The following is a 13,178-nucleotide window of genomic DNA, read 5'->3' on the forward strand; positions in this document are numbered from 1 at the left end:
GAAGGGCTTGTGTTCCTTATTGCATTTTATGATTACCTCTGTCAGAACGTTATATTCTCGGCAGCGTTTGTGTGTCTGTTGGTCACCAAAATAGTATGAAAGTTTCAAAGTTTCATATTGCTACCTCATGATCATTCTCATGCATGGCGATGTCTTGCCCGGCCACAGAATTAGCAAATGCAGCTACCTCATCATCATTCTCATACACGGCAATGCCAATGCCTTGCCCAGCTACAGAATCAGTAGACATCGCTTGCTCCTTATGATTGTCATACACGTTAATGTCTTGCCCAGCCACAGAATTAGCAAATACCGCTTCCTCATCATCATTTTCATACATGTTCGCTTCTTGGCCGGCTACAGATTCAGCAGACATTGTCATCGATTCCTCGTTATCGTTCTCATACACGTTAATGTCTTGCCCAGCTACAGAATTAGCAAATACTGCTTCCTCCTCATCATTCTCATACACGTTAATGTCTTGCCCAGCTACAGAATTGGCAAATACAGCTACCTCATCATCATTCTCATACACGTTAATGTCTTGGCCGGCTACAGAGTCAGCAGACATTGTTATCTCATCATTGTTCTCGTACACGGCAATGTCTTGCCCACCTGCATCATCTGGTACCGCTCCATTGTTGCCATTGGCTGAAGTTGCTGATATTAAAGCGCCAAAGGGTAATAGCAACACAAGATATAAACGTTCCACTGAATGTACCGACGACAGTGCTAATGAGAAAATACATTGGCGGGGAATAGATTGTTGAGTCAGCATTGCTTTCAGTATAATCACATGGGATAGATGTTAACACTGCTGGGAGGCAGATGAATGTTGGTGTCTTGACACCAACAGACAACCTGGCAGATATGGAGCCCACAGGACTTGCTGCAACACAGATGTACACACCATCATCTCCTGTTGTAACAATTATTACGGCTGTACCATTGACGTCCACAGTCACCCTCCCACCTGATTCAACAGTGGCATTCAGTCCAGATGGGAGAATAACTGTGATATCTGGTGGCGGGATACCTGAAGCTTCACAGACTATTTGGCGTGCCTCCCTTTTACTCTCCCTAAATCTCACAATACTTGGTTCTTCACAGATTAGTTCTTCAAAATCAATATCTTTGAGCCTTTGACCCCGGAAATTACTTGGCCGTTCACATGTTATTTGGTTTTCAAACGAAACACTGCCGGTCATCTGTTGCCTGAAGGAAGCCATCCTACAGTCGCACTGCCAAGGGTTGTTACCACGCCAAAACGGTGATTGAATGCCTGACATTGACATACATGGACTACTGTAGCCCTGTCTGGTCATGCACCACAAAGAGAAATATCAAGTCCCTACAAATAGTGCAAAATAAGGCTTCACGTTTGCTTCAGTTGAAACCACTGTGGAAACCTATACACACTAGACTATCATTGAACACTATGACTACTTTTAGAAGGATTGTCTTCACTAATGAACCTGAGTGTCTTGCGAGTAGACTGCTTTCTGTCAACAAGCAGCACACGCACAGAACACGATTTGCTTCAAAGCCAACTTTTAGACTAGACAAACCTAAGACAAATGCATTAAAGAAGACTTTTATGTACAGGGCTGTCGCAACGTGGAACCAGCTCCCGGTAGAGCTACAGACCACCCTTTCTGCTCGTACTTTTAAAGCCAGAATCTGTGAGCACTTGTTATAAAGTGTAGAACTGATTCATAAGTAAATGGCATTGTATCGCAAATGATTTTACTCAATTAAGGAAGGACCTCTAATTTTAAGTAGATTCCTGAATCAATTTCAATTAGATAGTTTTTTAAATGACATGTAATCAGCTATCTGTAATTAATGTAAATATTGAATGTTGTTATGTTGTTATCGTCAATGCATGTATTGTCATTTTGATGTTGTATTGTATGATGTTAAGAAGTCCAGGAAGACTAGTGGTGTGCCTTAGGGCACCCCACTAATGGATTTTCTTCAATAAAGACAAGACATAAAGACGCACATCGGAGATCAGCAACAGCTCATTATACGCTGGCAGTACTGCCATTTGGTTATTGCTGATCTTCAACGTTTGGAGCTCGGGAAAAAATTTGAGAAAGTCCCAGGCTCAATATTTGTTATCTGGTTGGAGCCAAGGTGCAAATACTGGAGCTGGGCAATGTTTAAGAATGTGCCAGATGGAATGTTAGTTATCTGGTTATTGCTCAGTAACAAGGCTTTTAGCTGCGGTAGATTTGAAAATGCATCGGGAAGAAGGCTATGTATCCGGTTGAAAGATAGGTCTAAATACATGAGCTCTGTTAGATTTAGAAATGTGCCAGACTGAATGCTATGTATGCGGTTGAAAGATAGGTCTAAATACATGAGCTTTGTTAGATTTAAAAGTGTGCCAGGCCGAATGTTAGTTATCTGGTTATGGATCAGGAACAAAACCATCAGCTGTGGTAGATTTGAGAATGTGTCGGATGGAATGTTACTTATATTAGTGGAGGACATAACAAGTGTTTTCAAGCCTCTGTACTTTGAGAAATCTGACTTTCTAAGGGATGTGATGATATTATAAGATATGTCAAGATTAGTGATATTTGCAGGTAGATCTTGAGGAACGCTGCTGAGGCCTCTCTTTACAAGGTTGCAAGATGGGAAACAGCGGCTGCTACAGGCGGTGGTCTGTCCGATGATGATGAAGAGAACCAGTGCAATCTTCACCTTGTCGGACGTTTTTCTCTGTTGTGAAAAGCAAAAATAATTGTATTCGATTGTTACCACACGCAAGCGCATGCGAGCGCACACTCACACTGTGTACACACACACACACACACACGCACACACACACACTGTGACACACACGCACACACATGAATACAGGGAGAGAGGAGGGTATATCAATGAGGGCAATTATCTCACACCTCTATGTTCCTACCCTCGAGAGCAGAGAAAACAATAAAAGAAATCTCGCTGTCCCCATCCTGATCTACTGAAGAGCAGATTAAAACCGTGCTGCTTTCAAACGCTTCTGTTCATAGCAACCGCCGAGCCTATGTATACCGCGTTGTAAAGACGACTTATCGCTGAGACAAATACATGTGTACATGCAGCTACGAACCGTTCAGGTCGTTTTCCCCATCCTATCACTACTTCGAATGGCTTGATATTCTACACCAAACGGTGCCTTGCAAAGTATGTGCTACACGAGGCTAGGGGCCGACCAAATCGTAATAAAGAGACAGTGTTAATCGCATCTATAGCATTTAATTTGTAAATCTACATCATTTGATCTTTGTTGTTCTGCGCAGGAAGTCCCCCACGAGGTTCGCTTGCAGGTCAACATTGTACTAGTAAGCGTTGACTCTAGATCGGTCAACAACCACAGTACGAACCTAACAGTAGCAGATGTTCTCCTGTTGGCGCCTGATCTCGACCTGAACAAAGTCAACCATAGTCATTTCCCCCCTGATTTAACGTTACTAGTTGTCCTTGATTAGTGGGGCTTCCTGGGTTAACCATCCGAGCAGTTGGTACCAGCGAACTTGACTGGCTTCTGTGCTATCCCATACAGGCCTGTTTGTTTGTTTGTTTGTTGTTGCTTGATTTGTTTGTTTTTGTTCACTCGTTCCTTTTGACGGAACAATACATGAAATTATATCACCAAATCAAAGATAGACCCACCTGTCTGTCGGAGTTTTTCCTCTCCTGAGATGTTCTGTGTTGGAGTTCCGTTCACCGGAAATGTGAAAATGAACGGCAGTGTATCGGTACCGGTTGAACGTTTTGGATTTTCTCAAGCTGTTGTTCAGTGACGAGAAAGACGAAGCCTTCAACGCAGTCCGGGAGCAAACGCACAAATGACTTAAAATGCCTTCCTCCGCTGAAGTACGTACGTTCTGCTCCAGACTGGTGGATGTAAGGTGTGGCCTGTCTAGACTACTTAAGCGCACGATACAAAATTACAACTCGCAAACCAAAGGTTAAGTTAAATCCTACATTGAGCCCGATAAAGACCACCTGCCATACACTTTGTACTGTGGTCGATTTAACATCCTCTTTCTACTCGCGCATGTCGTCTTAACATCAACGATAGAATGGTTTGCCGCCTTCCTTCTGTCATCTTGAAGGCAATTGGTCAGCAGCTGTACTTATTGTTCAATTTTGAACCCCTGAAATAGGGCTTCAATTTTGAATCCCTGAAACAGGGCTTCAATTTTGAACCCCTGAAATAGGGCTTCAATTTTGAACGCCTGAAACAGGAGTTAAATTTTGAACCCCTGAAACAGGAGTTCAATTTTGAACTTCTGAAACAGGGCTATAATTTTGAACCCCTGAAACACCCTGGGCTTCAATTTTGAACCCCTGAAACAGGAAACTTTAAAATTGAACCCCTGTTTCAGCGGTTTAAAATTGAGGCCTGTCTCATCGGTTCAAAATTGAACCCCTGCTTCAGCGCGGTTCAAAACGGAACCCCTTCTGCACCTTGTATACTGGGCATTATGGCACAATGCTGTCACACGATAGCATTTACGCCACGGTGAACCCTCGGCCTTGACTATTCTACTTCCGGTGCAAATAGTCCAAGGTCCACCCACAGCCACCCCTTAGTAGGCCTCTACTGCTGCAGAAACTCTCTAAAGTTAGGACCGACATAAGACGTAGCAATACTATAGTATTGGTGAGCTGGATCTGGTCCCGCAAGAATGGTGCTTCGTGTGGCCGTGATCGGGGCGGGTGCAAACGGCCTGTGCGCGGCTCGCTATCTGTCGGCCGACCCCGATCGCTACCTGCCGACCGTGTACGAACAGACCGCGGCTGTGGGCGGGACCTGGGTGTACACAGACAGGACTGGGACGGACCGCCACGGGCTTCCTGTACACTCAAGCATGTACACAAACCTAAGGTTCGAAGACTTGAACGATTTGCAACTATACTTAGTGAATTGACTGTGGCTGTTTCATAGCTTATAACTCGTGGTTCAAAGTTCATAGGCTGGTTCAACTCATGTGTGTACACGAATTATACATAATATATTATGTATATAATACATAATATATGATAGTCTAACATTTTGGGCATCAGCTTAGACTTGAATAATTGAACATTTGTCATCATCATCATTTTTATCTTTCTTTTCTGTGACGTGAAAGAAACTTCCACGTTTCATGCAATCTCCAAGCAGATGTAGCGGTCGGGATTGTTTTGAGCGTATCTTGGTGGTTGTCCTTTTTTCCTGGACGGGCGCGCTTTTTACAGTCAGTGTCAGTCAGGTATCTGTAAAAAGCGCGCACATCCAGAAAAACATAGAAAATACCACCAAATACGCTCAAAACAAGCCCGGCTGCTACGTTTGCTTGGTTAGTTCTTAGGTGAAGATGCCAACTCTAATACACAACTCTAACTTTAATAACCAGAATATTGTCGTCGACCAGCTAGTTTGTCTACTAAGGTATCTGCCGTGTGTTTAAAAAAAAACACAGTTTAATTGGTCATTTTTCCCCTTCAAAAGGACGAATATTCCCAAGGAATCGATGGCCTTTTCGGACTTTCCGTTCGACAGCAGCCTGCAATCTTACCTCTCTCGCCAGGAGGTGCTGCAGTACCTGGAGGGCTATGGGGCGCACTTTGGACTAAACAAGTATATTCAGGTATTCTTGTCGCAATCGGTGGGGGAAGACGAGACATAGCGTAATACATGCAGACATTTAGTGGTGGACATTGCAAACGAATACATAACTTGTTAGCCTGGGTGCCATCCTACTTCTACCGGGGCTCCTACATTCGCTAGGGTAGCGATTGTAGGAGCCCCGGTAGAAATAGGATGGCACCCAGGGTAGGCTAGGGTAGCGAATGTAGGAGCCCCGGTAGAAATAAGATGGCACCCAGGCTAATAACTTATAGAAATGCTCATTCATTCTTTGAAGAGCTAATCTTATCCTTTTTGCCGGTAATAACGAATTCGAATCTGAGGGGGAAGGAATTCTGGAAATGTTTTAGAAAGTAGTATGTACTCAAATCAACCGTTCTGTTACCCAGTTCCTGACCAGAGTTGAAGCAGTGACACCTGTTCACTACCATGGTACCGTAAGATGGCGGGTCACGCTCTCTGACGTCACGGCTCCAGACAAACAGAGCACCGAACTGTTTGATGCGGTCATGGTTTGTACTGGGTACGTCAGGACCACTGGGGACAGAGAGGGGAGAGAGGTGGGAGAGAGGGGAAAAAGAGGAGTGAGAGAGAAAGAGAGAGAGAGAGAGGGGGAGAGAGAGAGAGAGAGAGAAGAATGGAAGAGTTTATATCTAAAAATCGCATAAAAAAGCTTATTCCATATAGGAAATATCATTGAAACGCTGTAGGCATGCAAAGAGATAACTTCATAACATCGCGCCAACGTTATAATGTTGTCAAGCGCACTTTGCCCTTGTAGCTCGTATGCGGACCAACATCTCATTTCACCCCCCCCCCCCCCCCCCCCCTATCTGCAGGCGGTATTCCGTCCCGTATGTTCCAGTCCTCCCCGGTACAGACCGGTTCCAGGGCAGGACGCTGCACAGTCATGACTACAGAGTCCCCGAGCCGTTCCGCGGGAGAAGCGTCGTCATCATCGGGGCCTCGGCCTCAGGCATCGACCTGTGTGTGCAGATCGCTGAGGTGGCCGAACGTGTCGTCATCAGTCATTCCAACCCACCCTTCATGAAACTACGGAGGCTCCCTCCTAACGTCACCCAGGCTAAGAGAGTAGAGAGTATCATAGGTCCAAATATCGTCAGGTTTCTGGATGGGCAAGAGTTTCACGCAGACGACATCGTCTATTGTACAGGTTATAGCCTCAGCTTCCCCTTCATAACTCCCGACTGTGGCATCACAGTCCACAGGGGCAGAGCTTTCCCCCTGTACAAACATGTCATCAACACAACATACCCTACTATGTCGTTTATAGGAATCGTACACCTGTCTCTAACGTTCCCTTTGTTTGAAGTCCAGGTTAAGTTTGCTTTAGGGGTGTTGAGTGGTAGACTGAGTCTCCCTTCTAAGGCAGCCATGGATGAAGAAGTTGAGGAAGACTTTAAGAGCCGTTTGGAGGCAGGTCTGCCGCCACACCACGCCCACACTATAGAGCCTCTATATACCGACTATCTCAGTGAGTTAGCAATGGCGGCTACATGCAAGCCGGTCCCCCAAACTTGCCAGATGATGGCTACGCACTCATTTTTTCAAATGTTTGTAGATCCGGTCGGGTTTAGAAATGCGGCATATAAGATAACAGGGCCGGAATCATTTGAAAGGGTTCCTCTTCAAAGAATAAAAAAACATAAGTCTGCTCTGTAAAGTCTCGAGCCAGCTGAATATCATACACTGAACACAATTGTACTGTCGGTAATCTATATACATTCACAATAAATCAGTAACCTTTTGTCACATCATGCAAAGAGCACGAGATTCACACTGCTAGATGATAGCGCAATTTAATGCTATGTTGATAGAATTACATGGTGATAAGAGATTTCATAACTATAAAATCTAGATTATAGATAGGCTAGGTCGGATCTGTACTAATATTCCTACATTTTATGCTTTATCTAAATATATATAGCACGCCTACTTTTAATGTATAATTTGTGTATACGTATTGTGTCGTATAGTGGGTGTTTGAATTAGTATGGTACTAATTGTATTTCAATAATCTTAATAAAGATTTGAAAGAAAAATGTGATTAAGTCGGCAACTGTGATCGCAGTTTCTGGTGAAATACACATAAACCATTCATTCATTCATTCCATTTGACTTAATTGGTACAATACTAAATTCCACTATTACGATCTACCTTCCGAGAAAAGCTATTGACCGTCTACTGTACGTGTTATGTTCTACCATTGCTAATTTGCTATGTACGCAGGGACACAATATCTACACAGCTAATGTGACGCCATCTACTGCATGAAAACAATAACTTCTGGATTCCTACGGTGGTGGGTTGTTTGTACAGTCCCAGTGACGCACGGCGATACGTGTGACCTTTGCGTATTTATCAACATTATAAACCCATAAATCTGTTTGCCGAACACTTAAAAATGCCGGCAAAATATGCTGCGTTTGTGTATCAGGGCCCAATGAGTTAAGAATTCCGGCGTTTACTATAAGGACATACGAGCTAAGACCTTACGTTGCCTGAACTTCTTAATTTAATGAGTCAAGTCAAGCAATGAGTGTTGCGTAGTTGGTAAACTGTCAACAATTGAACGTTTACGTTGCCCACGTGAATTGAAATCATCGGTTATTGTATAACGGATATCAGAATTGTTTAAACTTATACAGACAGAAAGTTCGTGTTGGCGCATAGTTCAGGATATGTTTATGAGAGGGATGTTTAATGACCTCGTAATTGTTAACGCTAAGAACAATACTGTGTTCACCGCCGACAAACATGCCGACAGGTGAGAGGCAAACATACGTCACTACTTTGTTTGTTTGTCACTGTGTGTGCAATCTTAAGATTCCTATCGTGGGCTAGCAGACAATAAGACGATAAATGTGAATGGGAGAAACTCCCCCTGCGCATGCCCCGTACGGACAGGAAGTAGCCTGAAGTCCAGAACAGCGGAGGAAGTTTTTGTCGATGGTTATCTTTATTAGCAGACTTCCTTTACGTCGGCTGTGGTGGTCTGACGTCTTGTGTGTCATTTTTCTCCACTCAACAAGCAAGACGGGCGCTAGTGACGCGAAGAATCTGTCAAGAAACCGATCAAAACAACAGGAAGTCTCGGGTATAAATGATGAAGCCCGCTGGTCAGGGGTATAGCTCCAACTGGAGAGACGAACAAGACACAAGAGGATCAGGAGGAAGAAGACTGAGTCGTTCGAGAAATCACCGCCGCAACCATGATGTTCTTCAGGGAAATCGTTTTCTTTTGCATCGTCGGCTTTGCCGTCTCAACCCCGATCTCCAAACGACAGGTAAGGATACGATAAATTTTCTCCGTTGCAATCGAATGTGTGCCACACTAGTAATGAAGACAGGTGGTTTAGAATCTACCACCAACATGTCGTTCTGTCTAGTTCATTGTGTAAAGTTGTCGTCCAGCGATGTTGCCATTCTTTGTGACAACCTGTTACACTGTGACTGTAAGGACCTTTTGTTGGTATTTACCCAAAAGTGTACCGCTGGGACGAAACATAGCCGAGAAGGCCCCTATTTTACCGACAATTCTGACAAACGTTATCATTTTTTTTGTTTGAAAACCTAGGCTGGACAAAGTTCCGAAGAGGCGTTCAGCTGTGAGGGCAGGTCACCAGGGCTGTACACTGACGCTAAGAACTGCTCCATGTACTACGAGTGTGTGCTGGGACATCCCGTGTACCACCGCGCATGCGCGCCCGGAGGACCCGTGTTCGACGAACAAGACCAGATGTGTGACTGGCCTGAGAACGTGGCGCCGCCATGCGGGGTAAGAAAGTCATGCAAATACCTGTTTCCCAGTGCTGTTCTAGATTCAAAACTTCCTTAATTGAACTCGTTACATATACAAGCACTCTGAAGTATCCGTTTGGCACCCTATTCCCTATTGGTTACAAAGTAAGGCAGCAGACAGAAGGTTAAAAGAAGAAACATGTGTTAAAGTACTACTTTCGTTTAATGTCCAGACCCAGCGGATGGTTACGGAGGCGCCCGAGCCCTTCACGTGTGAGGACAAGGCCCCCGGTCTGTACGCAGACCTGGTGAACTGCAGCATGTACTGGGAGTGTGTGGTCGGACATCCCGCCTACAACCGGCCCTGTGCGCCCGAGGGACTCGTCTTCAACAGCGAGCTGGGGGTCTGCGACTGGCCGTACAACGTCGGCGGCACATGCGGGGTAAGTGTTCTTCTAGACCGAATAAGAGCCATGAAAGCCATACCTGCCCTGGACGTTATGTGATTGAGCTTATTCAGTATTTCTACTCACCCGTTCTATATTTCGATATGGGTTGAACAAAATCTTGGAAGACCACCGCTTTCTTAAACTTTTGAGTTATATTACTAAGTATTTCATCCTTTTTAAACGAGTCTTTCGATCATTCTCTCCGCAGACGAGGTCTTCACGTTCCCGTCGTGATGTTACTGAGGATTCTGGGGACGAGAGCACAGACGAGACTGTGACTGAAGGTATTGCGGACCGTCCTCATAACTCTAAATCCAGTTTTTTCCGCATTCATTCATTAGGCTGTGACAAATTTCATAGTGGTTAGACTATTTTTGGATGTTGAATACGTACGCTTAAGTGACATGCCGAAATAGAAAACGTGTATCTTTGATAGCACAGAAGGGCTGAGCAAGTGTTCCTACGACGCTAGCTGACTAACATTTTCTTCCACAGTTTTCAGTTGCGAAGGAAAAGAGGAAGGACTCTACACTGACCCTAAGAATTGCTCCATGTACTACGAGTGTGTGCTGGGCCATCCCGTGTACCACCGCGCATGCGCGCCCGGAGGACCCGTGTTCGACGAACAAGACCAGATGTGTGACTGGCCCGAGAACGTAGCGCCGCCGTGCGGGGTAAGAATGTCTTACAAGTGCCTGTTTCCCAATGCTGTTCTAGATTCAAAACGTCCTTGAGCACGTTACCTTTATGCTTAACCTTTAGTACCCTCAAGTAGCCGTTTGGCACCCAATTCCCTATTGGTTACAAAGTTAGGCAGCAGGGAGAAGGTTAAAAGAAGAAATGTGTGCTTAAGTGCTACTTTCGTTTGACTGTCCAGACCCAGCGGATGGTTACGGAGGCACCCGAGCCCTTCACGTGTGAGGACAAGGCCCCCGGTCTGTACGCAGACCTGGTGAACTGCAGTATGTACTGGGAGTGTGTGGTCGGACATCCCGCCTACAACCGGCCCTGTGCGCCCGAGGGACTCGTCTTCAACAGCGAGCTGGGAGTCTGCGACTGGCCGTACAACGTAGTCGGCACATGCGGGGTAAGGCTATCTAAACAGATGTCGTTTGGACTTATTGGCTATAATTCATCTTTTTATGCAACACGATATTAGCCTGAGTGCCAGCCTTTTTAGCTTCCGTCCGCTACCCTAGCTCCGCTGCGCTACCCAAGCTCCGCTGCCGGCGAGGAGCGGAGCTTGGGTAGCGTACGGAAGCTAAAAAGGCTGGCACTCAGGCTAACACGATATGCTAGCGTCTTTTGTTGATCATGTCCCCGCTATCAACTTGAAAATTCGTGCATGACAAAAAATTAAAGCAACAAACATTGCGAGACGGCGATAAGTCACTGATGACTGAACAGTATTTTCTTTGATCCTAACAGACGAAACTTGAAGCCCGCGATGTGGACGATGACGTCATGGCAGACTCTGGAAACGAGATGGAAGACGCAGGTTCTGGGGACGAGAATACCGACGAAACCGTCGAAGGTAAGCTTATGATAAAGGTTTTATTCTTTTTTCTAAGAATACAAATGATTGTAAAGACTGGATTCTAAACTTTGAACTGGAAACTGTAAATGTCATTAAGTACACGTATGCCTCTCAGGGCCCAAGGCCAACCGCATCCAAAAGTATCTTCACTCATATATAGATCTCAACATAGTCGAGCTGCTAAAACCTTACTGATTTTAATTGTTCTCACCAGTTTTCAGCTGTGACGGGAGAGCCGAGGGCCTGTACTCCGACCCTGCCGACTGCTCCATGTACTACCAGTGCGTGGTGGGCCACCCCCTGTACCACCGCCCATGCGCACCGGGAGGAACCGTCTTTGACGAGGAAGACCAGATCTGCGACTGGCCCGAGAACGTGGCGCCACCATGCGGGGTGAGTTACATTGCAGTTGGAATAACCCAGGCATCGTTGACTCGTAAGGCTTTAGTGCAACCAGCCAGCTACATAACATGTACCTCAAACAAATGACATTATATACTGCCTTTGCCGAACATAATAAGTTAATATAATGTTCTGTAAGAAAAATGCAATACTGTATTTCACCTTGAATTCCTCAATAATCAATGGCTCAGGTATGCCTGTCTTTCATTGTAATATTTGTAATGTAACCTATTCAAACATAAAACCAATGGGTTTTAAAATCCATGCCAAGGCTCCTTGATAAAACAAAACTAGAAGTTGCAAGAGAAAGATACTTACTGAAGAACCTACTTTCACAGACGGAGATGACACCCCCACCCTTCACGTGCGCGGACAAGGCCCCCGGCAGCTACACCGACCCTGACAACTGTGCTAAGTTCTACCAGTGCGTGGCCGGCCATGCTGAACCGAGTCATCGCGACTGTCCCGCGGGAGGACTCGTCTATGACGCCGAGCTGATGATCTGTAACTGGCCGACAGCCGTCATGGCTCCATGTGGGGTAGGTTTAAATGTTAATTTCCAGACTATTATTTTAAACAATATGTCGCTGTCGTACTCCGAAATATAGAAATTAATAGTCTACTTTGACTCAAGAAACGCATTTTGATAAGTTTATAACCTGAATGCAAATTTGCAATCACACAATAGGACTTAATATCTTTGTTTCTGACGGAACCAAAATATAGCAAAAATCAGAATATCTACACATGTTCATGTAGTCTTAGCCTCTATTACCCTTGTAGCATAATTTAGTAGGTTCGATATTTGATATTTCACTGGGTATGACTTTCTGACAGGAAAAATTGTTGAAGGAAATATCCACTTACTAGTATTATCTCTTCCTTTTTCAGTACAAAAGAGAGTAGATGCCAGGAAGACACCTGAAACAACCAGGGAGCCCAAAGCCAGCGTTCCAGTAATCGGCAAGATCCTGTCGTTTGTCAAGAGATTCTAAGTATGCAAATGCAACGTGACAAAGCCTTGTATCGTGTTTCATAGCTATAAAGTTATTATGGACCGCTGGTCGGTCTGGATGTCATAGACATCTACATTTTGTACAACATGTAAATTATGGTGTACAGCAGAGACTTCCCTTCGTTTGTAAGCTTTTACACTATTTTGCAATAAAGAAAGTTTGAGACATATATCACATTGTTTTGTGACTGTTTGTGGGAAATTAATTAAGTGTAAATGGAGTAAAGATGTCATTCACATGGTTATAAAACTATCAGACGGCTGTTGCTCCCTCTCCTTGAAAACCTACGGTAATCATTAAAATCTACACTAGTGGAAACATAACACCCTTGCCTGAGGTCCAGAAGCTGTATCGTAAGGAGACTCATAAAAAG

General features: G+C 44.7%; 2 protein-coding genes across 2 annotated transcripts; both read left to right on the forward strand.

Moving 5' to 3' along the window:
- Positions 1–4,570: 4,570 nt before the first annotated feature.
- LOC136441665 (uncharacterized) lies at positions 4,571–7,716 on the forward strand. Its single transcript, XM_066438133.1, has 4 exons — positions 4,571–4,894; positions 5,501–5,639; positions 6,028–6,161; positions 6,478–7,716. Exons 1-4 carry the CDS (start codon positions 4,695–4,697, stop codon positions 7,319–7,321), a joined length of 1,317 nt encoding a protein of 438 aa, XP_066294230.1. The 5' UTR covers positions 4,571–4,694; the 3' UTR covers positions 7,322–7,716.
- Positions 7,717–8,786: 1,070 nt separating this feature from the next.
- Positions 8,787–12,974, forward strand: LOC136441283 (chondroitin proteoglycan 2-like). The gene is made up of 10 exons (XM_066437520.1): positions 8,787–8,947; positions 9,238–9,438; positions 9,635–9,844; positions 10,059–10,134; positions 10,346–10,524; positions 10,728–10,937; positions 11,279–11,384; positions 11,602–11,780; positions 12,128–12,328; positions 12,681–12,974. Exons 1-10 carry the CDS (start codon positions 8,873–8,875, stop codon positions 12,693–12,695), a joined length of 1,452 nt encoding a protein of 483 aa, XP_066293617.1. The 5' UTR covers positions 8,787–8,872; the 3' UTR covers positions 12,696–12,974.
- The last annotated feature ends 204 nt before the right edge of the window (positions 12,975–13,178 follow it).

This window comes from Branchiostoma lanceolatum, chromosome 1 (genome assembly GCF_035083965.1).
Source record: "Branchiostoma lanceolatum isolate klBraLanc5 chromosome 1, klBraLanc5.hap2, whole genome shotgun sequence".
Lineage (NCBI taxonomy): Eukaryota > Metazoa > Chordata > Leptocardii > Amphioxiformes > Branchiostomatidae > Branchiostoma > Branchiostoma lanceolatum.

Bases quoted from the DNA above. Each gene is read 5' to 3' on its own strand.
- LOC136441665 (XM_066438133.1), top strand. From the start codon at position 4,695: ATGGTGCTTCGTGTGGCCGTGATCGGGGCGGGTGCAAACGGCCTGTGC. The intron at 5,640-6,027 runs GTATTCTTGTCG...TCTGTTACCCAG, and splicing joins GACTAAACAAGTATATTCAG to TTCCTGACCAGAGTTGAAGC. The intron at 6,162-6,477 runs GTACGTCAGGAC...CCCTATCTGCAG, and splicing joins GCGGTCATGGTTTGTACTGG to GCGGTATTCCGTCCCGTATG.
- LOC136441283 (XM_066437520.1), top strand. From the start codon at position 8,873: ATGATGTTCTTCAGGGAAATCGTTTTCTTTTGCATCGTCGGCTTTGCC. The intron at 9,845-10,058 runs GTAAGTGTTCTT...TTCTCTCCGCAG, and splicing joins ACGTCGGCGGCACATGCGGG to ACGAGGTCTTCACGTTCCCG. The intron at 10,525-10,727 runs GTAAGAATGTCT...TTGACTGTCCAG, and splicing joins ACGTAGCGCCGCCGTGCGGG to ACCCAGCGGATGGTTACGGA.